At 43.7% G+C, this 12,898-nt stretch overlaps 1 protein-coding gene across 1 annotated transcript in view; it reads left to right on the top strand.

Moving 5' to 3' along the window:
• Positions 1-12,898, top strand: part of LOC307176871 (phosphatidylinositol 3,4,5-trisphosphate 3-phosphatase TPTE2-like) — a 70,402-nt gene that overhangs the window by 39,300 nt on the left and 18,204 nt on the right. The window contains exons 17-20 of the mRNA XM_079903378.1: positions 1,692-1,753; positions 3,439-3,519; positions 6,773-6,878; positions 12,624-12,715. Coding sequence (XP_079759504.1) covers positions 1,692-1,753; positions 3,439-3,519; positions 6,773-6,878; positions 12,624-12,715 — 341 coding nt within the window. The remainder of the gene's footprint in view (positions 1-1,691; positions 1,754-3,438; positions 3,520-6,772; positions 6,879-12,623; positions 12,716-12,898) is intronic.

Genomic DNA, 12,898 nt, shown 5'->3' with positions numbered 1-12,898 from the left:
TAATTCCTTCCTCCCACCACCACCATTTGCTTGGAAGTCATATACTCTTTTTATATTCCTTAGTAATTTCTCTAAAGATTTCAACTGACATCCCTTATTTAGCTATCAGTTTTTGCTTCTTTCTTAGTGTTGACCTTGTATCTTCCTGAACCCTTTCATTAGTTTTAGGGGTTAGCCTATAGATTTACTTGGACTTTTCTAGTCTGCAAATAATGAGAGTTTGTTTCTTCTGTTTCTATCCCTATACATTTTGTTTTTCTTATCTTACAATACTGGCTAAGCCATGTAGTAAATAGAAGCAGTGAATAGTGGATAGTTTGTTTAGTTCCTGGCTTTAAGAGGAATGTTATCATCATTTCATCATTAATATGATATACCTGGTAGGTATTTTGGTAGATTTCCTTTCACCATAGTTAAAAACTTAAAACCTTTGTCCAAGAGCAAAAGTTTAGTGAATGAATATATGTTTATGTTTTAAGTTAAAATACTGAAGACAAGTGTAAATCATTTTAATGATTCCTTGCATACCTGACTTGACTGGATGAGAGGGCATCTACTTTGTGGTTGTGCTTATCCATAGCCACTGGGACATGAATCTGCAAGGTTTTTTTCGAATGGGAATATATAAGGGCTGTAAAGACTCAGAGGTGTCCTCCAGAATTGAAATGTGAACCATCCATGCTAGAGAGCTAGACTGTCAATGGTCAGTAGCCTCCTTTAGCAAGAAGCTTTTCCTTATCAGAGCACAGGGTGGTACAAAGTCCTCTTTGGAAGTACTTGGCTTAGAATATTGTTTTTCAAACTATGGGTTGCAAAATAAATTTAGTGGTCCATTTTTTTAAAAGGATAGAATAGAAAATAGGGTGCATCTTAAGGTAAAAGGATAAGTTTGGAATTACGTAAAATAAAGTTCAGCATATACTGGCTAAGACAAAACTACAGATCATTGTAGAAAGAATAGATGCAATGTACTTTTTAACTCACATTTTATGTGGCAGGGCAAAAATATAAATTAGAAAAAAACATGAGACTTTGAGGATAAAATGACATGAAATCAAGGATTTGCTTTAATGTGCTGGTGGGGGGGCTGGGGTGCGTGTAGAGAGGGGGAGGGAAAGAAGGATGAGGGAAGAAAAGGAAGAAACAAGTATAACAATTAATATGATTATCGAATCTGGGGAACAGGTATATGGGGGCTCATTATTCTGTTCTTTCTACTTTAATATATGTCTTATAACACACAAAAACCTCTAAAATGGAAGGAATAATAGATATGGCAAATGCTAGGTGGTGTTTTGGGTTCTGTCCACGTTTTATCTTTTATAGTTTCTTTTATTTACATTAGTAGGAGAACAGGGTGTGTAATTAGCTCTTAATTGGTAGGTATCTCTTTAGCTTTAGAGTCCTGGAGCAGAGCTCATTGCCTCTGCCTGTTACTGCAGTCTCCAGGGGTCATGAGTCAAGAACAACATACACGTGCACATCATTAGCACAGAATTAGCACAGAACTCCAGGTAGAACCTCAGAGCAAGCAGTGTAAGGGCTTTGTCTATCTCTGAATTGAAATATTTTGAACCAGCACTTTCAGAGTGGAAGAAAATCAATCCAAAATGAACTCTAAATACTTCTGAGAGTAGTTTTATACCAAGTGCTGCCATGGGCAATGGTTCATGAACTAACTTCTTTTCTAGGAAGAACTGGAACTATGATCTGTGCCTACCTTCTTGCCAGTGAAATATTTGCAACCGCAGAGGTATGGAAGATGCTCCTACCAATGCTGTCTTAGGCTGATTGAATTTGCTAGCGCTGAAGCCTCGCTGGTGGGATGTTAACATGATCCCTGAGTCATGGTAATTAATGGAGTTGTAATTGGAGAGGTGATTATTAGAAAGCCTGGTTTGGATACTTTCTCATTTAACTGGCACTAGTTAGTAACTGACCTCAGGGCCTCTTTCTTTGGGACGGGATGAGGGTGAGGTCAATGAGACGCTCACCTTGGACACAAAATTTAAGGGAATGCCAGAAATCTCAGTAATTAAGATAAATAATATTCCAGTGCAGCATTCAAAAAATCTAAGTTAATGCCAAAACAGCCATCGTGGCTACAATAGGAATATTTTAAATAAAGACAGGACACAACAGAGTCCAGATTAATGTGAAATGAGTAAGGTCAAGTTGTGAAAGTGCAAGAAAACCTCAGCGATACAGAAGCTTGACTTGCCTCCCTGAGACCCATAATCCCACCAGCTCCAGGCCTTCCTCCTTTCTCACGAGAATAAGAAGAAGATGGGTTAGGGAAGTTTTCTAAAGGACCTTGAACATCCTTGCAAGTGCTAGGTAGGTAAAAGGCATCGTTTTCCAACTCAGAACAAAGTCTCTCCTGGATGTTATATCTTTGCACAGTCAACATCTGTGGGGCCTGTGCCCTCTGGAAATTTCTGAGAAGACAGGATGGGCTGTTGCTGTGTCTTAAAGCAGGGTTCCCACTCTTTTTCTGCCATGATCTTGCTAAAACGTCACCTCTTACAGGGCATGCTCCCAGCAGCTCTGCTTCTCGCTCAGCCTGCAGCCCAGATAAGAGAAGCTGGGGGTTCTGATCTGGGCCCAGCACCCTGATTCCACCGTCGTCTTTATTTCAAATTTGAGACACACAGGTCAGGAAAATGGATGCTGTAGGACAGTGTTTTTCACACTATGGATCACAGTTTATCAGTGAGTTGTGAAATCAACTTATTGCGTTGTCACTCGCATTTTTTAAATAAAATGGAATCAATTAGAATAGGAAATATCAAAAGGTAAGTATTGTTTGTGAAACTTTTGTTTCAGTTCTGTGTGAGAGAGTGCGTGTGTGTGTGTGTGTGTGTATGTGTGTGTGTGTATCTCCCAGGTTTATGAATGTGGATTGTAGCTTTAAAAATAAAAAGTTTGAGGGACTTCTCTGGAGGTCCAGTGGTTAGGACTCCACGCTTTCACTGCCGAGGGTTGAGTGCCTGGTCAGGGAACTAAGATCCCATAAGCCGTGTGGCGTGGCCAAAATAAGTAAATATATAAATATAAAGTTTGAAAGCTGTTGGTCTGGAGCCCTGGACAGAGCCAGAGGCCGGTGCTCAGGCCTTTGCTGTCTCTGACGGGCTGCACGCATCTCCATGGCAGGTCACTTGGTTTTCTTTGGGTCCTAATCGTCTCCATTTGTAAAATGGAAAGACAGGAAGAAGGACCAGATTCTCTCTAAAGTCTTCCAGCTCTAAAATTGTCTTTATGAGTCTTTGAATGAGAGTAGGCCTTGCTGTAGCTTTGTTAATTCTGTTATTTCGGGTATAGCCTCTGCCCAGAGACCGCTGACTTAAGGAAATCATGTGCCCTTAGAAACTTCAGAATGCCTTATACAGGAAAGGGACGTGCAGATGACCCATGACTGGACTGTCCCCTTTTTTATAGGACAGCCTTTATTATTTTGGAGAACGACGAACAGATAAATCCACCAGCAGTAAATTTCAGGGAATAGAAACTCCTTCTCAGGTAAGTGCTCTTTCTTTAAAAGGGGTCACTCTGGGGAATTAGGTTAAGATTGGCATCTATTACCTGGTTTCATTTTAGACTCTCTTCCTTGGGTGATTCCTTAGGTCACCTTCTCCTTGGGTGGTCTTCTCCTTGGGTGCCCCGTGACAGGCCTTGATCCCTTCCAGAGGCCAGGAGCCCTGCCTCAGGTGTTGCTTGGCTTTGCACCTTTGCTCTGAGTTCTCCCCAGAGCGCCCTGCCTTCCATTTTAACTGGTTATTGTTTGCAGAGTTCAGGAGTTGATTCCCTTCCCAAGGTAGGAAAGTCCAATTCCTAAGGTTTCAGACCCCCTGAAGATTATCTGAAGTCACTAGCCTCTTATTTCCATGTAAAGAGGAACTGAGTCTTTCACAAACCCCTATTAGGCCAATTCAGCCCTTGTAGAACATTGTGTGTGTGTGTGTGTGTGCACGCATGGGCACACACATGTGCACATGTGTAAGGGAGAGACAGTGACAGAAAAAGAGACAGAGTCGGTGGGAGGGGGGCTGCACTTCAAAGGAGAAAGGAAAGGGAAAAGTAACATTTTTCAAAAACCTATTTTATACTAGACACTATTATACTTCTACATATATTGTCTCATTTAATACTCAGACAACCCATGTTATTACCTTATTTTTTTCCTTTTTAAAACATTTTATCCTGGACTTTCTCATAAAAAGTCAAGACAGTCATACAATAAATCCCCTTATATTCATCACACTGCTTCAGCAATCATTTCATCATGTGGCCAACCGTTCATTCCCTCCCCACTCTACACACACACACACACGCTTCATTTTCACACTAAACTTGGATTATTTTGAAGGAAATCCCAGACATCAGATCATCTTATCCCCTAAACCTTTTAATGTGGCATCTAACATAAAGACTCTAAAAAAAAAACCTTTAAAACCATTGACCTACCTGACAGTGTTATACCTTAATAGTATCAAATGTCTAGTCCTCGTTTAAATTTCCATAATTATCTTAAAATCTTTTTAAAACTTAGTTTCAGTCAGGATCCAAACAAGGGCACACATTTCATTTGGTTGCTATGTCTCCTTAAGTCTCTTTTAGTTTATAGGTTTCCCACCTCTCTTTTTTTTTTCCTTGTAAATTGTTTATTGCAGAAACCAGGACGTTATCCCATAGAGTTTACAACATTCTAGACTTTGTTGAATCCTGCTAAGGGTTTTGCATTCATTATCTAATATTCTCAATAACTCAATGAGTGGGCACCATTATGATTCCATTTTATAGACTGGGAAATCGAGGTCCAAAGAAACTAACTTTTTGAACTAAGAACTCAAATCCAGATCTTTCAGACTCCAAAGCCCGTTATTTCCCATCCTGTGCACAGCTTCTCATTTGGATTGCCTTTTCTATACGGCCCCTCAAACCCAAGTGAGAGATGGTTGGGAATTCTTAAGTAAATGTGGATGTGGCCGTGAAGGAGAGTTTTCTTTGAGTGAAGTGATGAAAGCTGATACCCTTGGCCTAGTTAGCAGAACACTGTAACTGCTGGCTCTAGACATTTCATTTGGGATCAAAGAACTCAGCCTTATCCATTCATACTTTTCTGCCAAACTCAAGCTACACAAGGGAAAAAAAAAAGATGGCCATAGGCTATAAGTAATACATCGACTTATTGAAGCCCAGCTCGAATCATGCCATTTCACGCTCAAAATCCATAATGGCTTCTGACTGCCAATGGCAACAAATATGTTTTAACCTGGCACTCCCAATCTAGATTTGAGTTTTCCAACCGCTTCTTCCACTATGTGCATCACACGCTCTAACGTGTTTGGATTGTTCCCCGTTTCCCAGCCTGTTTATACTTTACACCCACGTGCTCACGAGGGCCCTTGTCCTGGAGTCCCCTTGCCCTCCCAGCCTGAAGTAGTCTCCTGCTTTTTCAGGAGTTCTTATAGCCCTTTGTGTTCCTTTTAGGGACTAAGTTGCTTTACATTATTTTCCAGCCATTCGAAGTCGTGTCTTCTCTACCCTCTTTGCACGCCCATGTCTTGCCCATCTTTCCACCCTGGCAGCCCAAAGTGCCTCGTATAGTATCTCCTTTGTCTGTAGTGAGTGCTTACTAAATAGATGTTGGTTTTATTAACTTCTGCTACATGCGCCTGTTGTTCTGGGCTGTAGGGGAAAGAAGAGTGAGAGCAAACGCAGCTACTGGGCCATGGTAGGTTACAAGCCTTTAGTGGAAGGTCAAGAATCTGGTGGCAGGAGCCAATGGGACGTTAGAGGTAGCTCCTTCAGGCACATCTTCCCTTCCCCATTTCCTCTGCAGTCACGTGCAGTGTCTCTAACTTACTCCAGGACTGGCACACCCTAGGCTGCAGCTGAGTCTCTTCTGATTCACTGGGCTAGCAGTGCAGGGGCCCGGCCTCCAGGGCTGTGTTGGCGAGGCCCCAGGACAGAGTTCCCTGTGTGTGCGGCAGTAATTCTCAGACACCATCCTCTCCTGATCCTGCAGTGTGGCCATTCCATGCACTACATACATTTCATCCACCCCTGAGTTAAGAGCTTGACTGGTCCTTTCCAATGCAGAGGATGGTGGTTAATTTTCTTAACACTTCCCAACGGATGGGGAAGAGTCTATGAACTTTTCAGTCCGGTTGATTCTGTACCAGAACTCTTAACTTCTGGAAGAAAGGAGAGCCCTTGTGAACGGCTTGCCACAGGAGATGGACTAGGCTAAGAGAATGCCCAGGCTTCCTTGCAAAAATGGGATTGGGGAAACGGGAAGCGGAGAGATGCTCACTGGCTGGGACTGGAGAAGAATGTGAATATGCTGCTGGCCTACGGAGCTCTCGCGCTGAGCTGTTACATCTTCCCTTCTCTCATGCGAGGAGGCTACTGCTCCCCAAAGCACAAACCTTCCTTTAACTCAGCCACAATGAAGCTTCTACCCCAGGCCGACCTCTCCCACATTTGCAGTTGATGGCATCTTGCTGTCATGTTGTCCTAGCTGTTTTGTTGGTTCTGGTCTGTTGCACTCTCAGTCCCAGCAGCCTCTAAGCAACACCTGGCTCCTTTCTTGTTCCGCCTGTTGCTCTTCATTCAGTATTTTTTTTCTAAGGTAGATACTTAATCATGAGGCAACAAATGCCTAGTTCCATAATGGCACCCGATCAATGTTTCCTTCATCAATTATTTTCCTTAAAAAAATCAGGACTTTTTAACCTCCACTTAAATCGAGACTTCTGTTGTTTTGCAGAATAGATTTGTTGGATATTTTGCAATGGTGAAAAATACCTACAATTTGACTCTTCCTCCAGTGAAAAAGCTCACGATGGAAAAAATCATTATTTATTCAATTCAAGGTAAGTGCTTTATGTCTAATTGGAGAATTGGCTGGAGGGCCAATGTTCTTACTATTCGGGAGGGCTTTCTCATGGTTACATACAGAGACAATCCCAACGCATAGCTGTCTTTTTGTGTAGCCTCAGGTATAAACCCCTCCCCCTGGAATTGCCCATCAGCCCAGCGCTGCTGTGGCCACGTTACCACTGCTTAGGTGTCCTCTCCTTTCCTTTCCCATCACCAATTTGGGGGGCTCCATCCCCCCCTTCCCTTTCTCCTGTTCTCATTGCTGCTCTGGCCTCAGCCCAGGGTGTCCTTTTCAGAGTAGAACCTCTGAGAGTAAAGGGAGGGAAGGTCCCATGAGACCTGGAGACCACTTCTTCCTCATGCCCATCTCTGGTTCAGGGTTGTCTTGGGAGATGCACCCCTGTATCATTTTCTTTCCTAATCCTCTCAGAAACCTTTTTTTTATTCTTATCTCCTGATCTCTCGCTTTCCCAGCCCTCTTCCCCCATAGCCCCCTCTCCCCCAGCAACTCCATCAGGATGTCTTAAATACCCGAACAGCAAATGAATGTTGTTGCCACAGATTCTTTTTGCAAATAACTGCTGAGCACTGCTTTGGGCCAGGCCCCCTGCTTGTGTTTCCTTGCCCTTCAGGAGCCCCTGAGTGTAAGCAGAGGAGAGGAAGGTACACAGATAAAGAGCCGACCACAGTGTTGGACAGCTTCCTAGGAGGACAGCACTTAGGTCTTCCGAACCTACAGGAACACAAAAAAGGGTTGGGAGAAACCTGGTCTCTGGGCGGGGGGCTCTCTCAGCCCCCTAGCTGTTACCAGTTCTTACCAAGAGTAAAAATCCTTATAAACTTGAAAAGAGCTGATGATGCCTGCTTCAGGAGTGTAAGGAGAAAGAGGGGACCTGCCGTCGCCCCGAGAGGCAGTGATATTGGCCAGATCGTCCACCTCTGGGACTTGAAAGACAAGGAAGGAGGGGAGAGGAATGGGCCTCAAGGCCATGTCTCTATTTCTCTGTCACCCGCCTAGCTTCCCTGTACAGCTCACCCTCAGGGAGGTGGAAACAGGGACCCCTCAGTGTGGAGGCGCAGCAGGAGGTGATGCTTCTGATTCCCTAAAGCAACAGCAGCTTGTGGAGCGCGAGGCGCGGTGCTGAGTGCCGGGCCTCTCCTGGGCCCGGCTGCGGGGCGAGGGCGCTGGTGTCCACCCACACAGCCTATTGCTTTTAGTCCTCTGAAGAGTCACACAAAATAAGATCTAGACGTGTATTTTTTAATGCTTCGTCCAATTATTCAGAAATAAGAGAACCCTTTAGAATATATGTAAAAACTGCATAGTCAAAAAAAAATTTCAATTGTTAGTTAAAATATAAAATGCTTTTTTCAAATTATTTACGTATTTCTCCCCTCTCCACACGCCCGCATCGCCGCCACTGCTTGGCAGGGGTGAGGAATTGAGAGTTACCACGAGCAGATTGCATGGGTTTCTGGCTTCCGGAAACAAACTTCGGCCCAGCAGCATGGTTTCTGTGGGAAATTTTGGTCTAGATTTCCAAACAAGCGTTGTGCGGGCAGACCCTGGAAACACAGCCTGTTCCAGCAGGAGCCTGCCTGTCTGTATAAAGGAGCAACCGTGCGAAGGCTTTGTGGGCTGCAGAGTGCTCTATGAGGTCCATTCTGTGATGTGTGTGTGTCACGTATGAGGGACAGGGCTGGAGTGGAGCCTCGCTCCGAACACCATCTGCCTTCAGACGTCCCCAGGGTAGAGCCAGGCTTGTCCGGCAGCTGGTGGGTGGGAGGGGATAGCAGTGCCTTGCTCCCCATTGTTTCCTGCATAAAGTGTACTGTGAGAGGCAACCCAGGTGGCTGTTGGAGCAGTGTCTTCCTCTAGGAAACTGAAACTCAGCTCTAAAGCCAAGTTGGTGGCGTGAGAGCCTGTTTTGTACCTGAGTGTATCCTCTCCCTCAGGATCCTCTTGGTTAACGGTGGGAATCCAGGCATCCCTCGTTTTATTGCTCTTTGCTTTATTGCGCTTCACAGACGTTGCACTTGTTCAGAAAATGAAAGGTTTGTGACATTTCTGAGTTGTCAGATGATGGTGAGCAGTTTTTTTTTTTTTAGCAATGTGGCAATCAAGTTTTTTTATTTAATGGTTTGTGTTAGAATTTTATGTATTTATTTATTGGCTGCGTTGGGTCTTTGTTGCTGCTCGCCGTATTCCTCTAGTTGTTACTCTTCGTTGCGGTGCACGGGCTACTCATTGCGGTGGCTTCTCTTGTTGCGGAGCACGGGCTCTAGGTGCGCGGGCTCAGTAGTTGTGGCTCATGGGCTTAGTAGCTCTGCGGCATGTGGGATCTTCCTGGGCCAGGGTCGAACCCGTGTCCCCTGCATTGGCAGGCAGATTCTTAACCACTGCGCCACCAGGGAAGTCCCGATCAAGTATGTTTTAATGAAGGTACGTACATAGTTTTCTTAGACATAATGCTATTGCACACTAAATAGACTACAGTATAGTGTAAACATAACTTTTTGTGTGCACTGGGAAAGCAAAAACGTTCGTGTGACTCGCTTTGTTGCGATATTCGCTGTATTGCAGTGGTCTGGAACCGAACCCACAGTATCTCCGAGGTAACCCTGTAACAGTATCTATACAAACCTCTGTGAGTATTAAACTATTCCAAACAGGCAAAAAGGTATTTAGTCTGATGGAGTTTTGATGCGTTTTCTCTAACGTGAACAGTGAGAATAGGAATAGTTTCTCAAACTTCTAAGCTTAAAAATGGTTTTAATAAGTTCTAGCATTTCATATACTGTCCCAGTCTGATATCATATCCTAAGACTGTGACTTCTCTCTTCATAGTTTGAATTTTACTTAACCTCTGTGGAGATATTGTTCAGTTAAAACTGTAAAGTGCAGATCTAGAGAACAGAGGAACTAACGCAGATTTCTAAGTACTGCAGGTGAAAACTGGTGGAGAGTTTAATGGGTTTGGTTTCCTCATCTCAGGCTAACATAAAATAGAGGATTTTAAAAGTCTAATTTGAGATCCCTCATAAAGGCTTCCAGACAGAAAGTTGTGCCCTTTGCAGCTGTTCTTACGGTGTGGGCCTCGGCTGGCAGAGCCCACTTAAGAAGGCCTGCCTGGTATGCCAAAATTCTTGCTGCACCCACGTAAATAAGCAGGCCAAACCCAATGACAGCAGCCTTCTTTTGGAATAAGAATTATCCCCTTTGAGGGAGATCAAGGTGATGAAGTAGGAGGATGCTGAGCTTACCTCCCCCCATGAACACATCAAAAATACAACTACCTGTGGAGCTACCTGGAGGCTGGCAGAAAGGCCCTTCTACGGCTACGGCTGTAAAGAAAAATCCACACGGAGTCTGGGAAGGGAGGAGAGGTGATCTGGTCGAGACCTGCACCCTTGGTGGGGGACCCAGACGTGGAGGGGGCTGTCATGGGCTTGGGGAGCCTCCCTGGGGAGCAAGGGGTTTGAGCCACACGTTTGGCACTCCAGCCCTGGGGTCTGACACCAGGAGGATGAGTGCCCTTAGCTGCTTCGAAAGCCAGTGGGGCTCATGGGAGGCTGTAAGACACTGAGCCCTCACTCAGAGAGTGCGTGCTTGCTTATACCCCCATCCTGGCAGACGCAGCAGCCTGAAAACTCTGACCGGGGAGAAAGCAGCCTTGGCCAGTGCTCGGTCGCTGCCCACATTTAGGAGGAGTGAAACTACTCCAGGGCAGGGACTGACACTGCCAGCAGGAAAGAAACCAGCTCAGCAGTGAGGCACCAACCCCTCCGGCCCTGACCCAGCCTCTAACCAAGGGTGCACAGTGGGGAAAATGTACAACCAGCACAGAAGTGCAGCCCCAAACCCTTGAGCCCCCGCTGCACCCCAAACCCAGGTGGAGACTGCCGTCTCTCTCACACACAGGGTCGCACCCGGCTCCGGCTCCAGCCCCTCCATCTCCAGCCCCGCTTCCCACCAAGGTGGTGGACCCCAGGGGCCCACGGGACCTGTGCTCACTTCTCCCACCAAAGCCACTGAGCATACGCAGGCTGCACAGTCCTGCACAAGGGCACGCCTTCAAGACTGGGCTGGGTAACTGATTCCTTAATTTCATAGAGACAGAGAAAGGTAAACAAAATGAGAAGACAGAGGAGTATGTTTCAAATGAAAGAACAGCAACAACAACAAAAAGCCCTAAAGAATCATCTTCCTGTGAGATTACGATCACAACAGACTGTCAGGAAAAAGTGTGATAGATTCTGAAATGGGCAGTGTCTTCTCTAGGCCCACCTCCAGGGTTACCTTCACCTTTCATGGTCTTTAAGCTATTTTACAACTCTAAGGTGTAGAAAACTGATAATAATGCAAATAACTTTTGTACATAAAAATGCAAATTAGTTGTGTCTAGCAGAATGCAACTGATTATTGACCTGTTTCGTATTTATTTGTAAATTCATTTCATCATTCCTTATCTGCCCAGAAATGTGCAGTACTTTGAAACAGCTGTAGCATTTTACTGGTTCCTTAGTAATAAGTTAAAATTTTTGACGTGTTAAAAAATGCATGTACAGGACAGGGCTATGGCATGCAACAATTTCTGTAAAACAGAAGGAGAATACAGTTTTTTGTGTGTATATACACACATAAAACCTCTGGGAGAATCTATATTCATATTTGATTATACATGCATAAAAAACTAGAAACTAGTAATAGGGGTTAGCTGGGGCTGGAGAACTAAACAGGTGGGAGATAGGGAAAATGGAGACTTTTCACTTCATGCCTTTTATACCTTTTATTTTTAAATCATGCAAATATACTTAAATTATTTTAAAAATGTTTAAATTGTGTGGGAATTAATTTAAGCTCATAAAGCAATGCCCTTTTCCTGTTATGTGATAAGTGTTCGACTTGGTTTAGCTCTACGTTTCACTGACTTCTGTTGACATCCGTAGAAAGAAGTTCTGCAGGTGGATGGGACAGAGGGAACTGAGGCAAAGAAACCATGATTCCTCATGACAAATTAATTGTGTTAGTGAGAACAAAATTAAATGAACACAAAACAAACTTAATATAACAATTAAGAATGATGGATATATGACTTTATTAGAATATTTGTTTTAGTTCTGTACCTTTAGTTCTGTGCATATTTAAGTGAAATATGCAGGGTGGAAAGGAAAGCCGGAAAAATTAATTGGAGGCTTGAGAAACCAGCCCTTTCATGAAATGCTGAAGTAAGTGGGTCAATTAAATTGAAAAAAAAAAAAAGGGAGAAGAAACCATTTGTCTGTAAATATATGCTGAACATAGCAGGAACGTTTGGATACAGCTCTCCTATATTTTCCATAAACTGGATTTAAACTAGGGCAAGAGGAAGTTAGACTATTTATTATTAAGAAACATCACAATTAGAAGTCTGAAGAAAGCAACACATCAACAAGAAAGGTTGCACGTCCCCTTCCCTAATTTTTTTTTCTATGAAGGTGAAGCGATGGGATTCCAAATCTTAGAAGCTGAACAATGTCTTTTTTTTTTTTCTCCAGCCTTATAAATTCTGCTTTAGGGGACAGAACTGAACTTTTGAAGCCTTGTCTTTCAAAGACAAAATCCATACAAGAGCCAAATGATTCAATATTGACACATTGTTAGCTGGGATAATTTTTTCTCTTTTTAATCTGTATTGTTAATTGGTGAGACATTTTGATCTTTGCTCTAACCAGCCTAACTTTTTAATTTCATTCAGGTGTTGGAAAAGGCAATGGAAATGACCTAAAAGTACAAATAATAATGCAACGAAAGCCTGTCTTTTTCTGTTCTGCTTCCAAAAACTGTGGGGTAAGAGAAAGCATGGAAACTGAAAATTCTAGTGTTTGTTTTACATCTCAATGTCAAATCAGCATGTTGCCCTCCCCAAACTATCACTCACCACAGGGAGGGGCCGTGTTGCTTTCTGGTTACCATCCAACTTGGTGTCCCTGGGTTTGGATTTGAGTCAAGAGTTAAATTTACTGTTCAAAA

Source organism: Stenella coeruleoalba, assembly GCF_951394435.1.
Source record: "Stenella coeruleoalba genome assembly, chromosome: 18".
In the NCBI taxonomy this organism is placed as follows: domain Eukaryota; kingdom Metazoa; phylum Chordata; class Mammalia; order Artiodactyla; family Delphinidae; genus Stenella; species Stenella coeruleoalba.
Note: the sequence above shows the minus strand (reverse complement) of the source record. Positions and strands in the feature narration are given on the sequence as shown.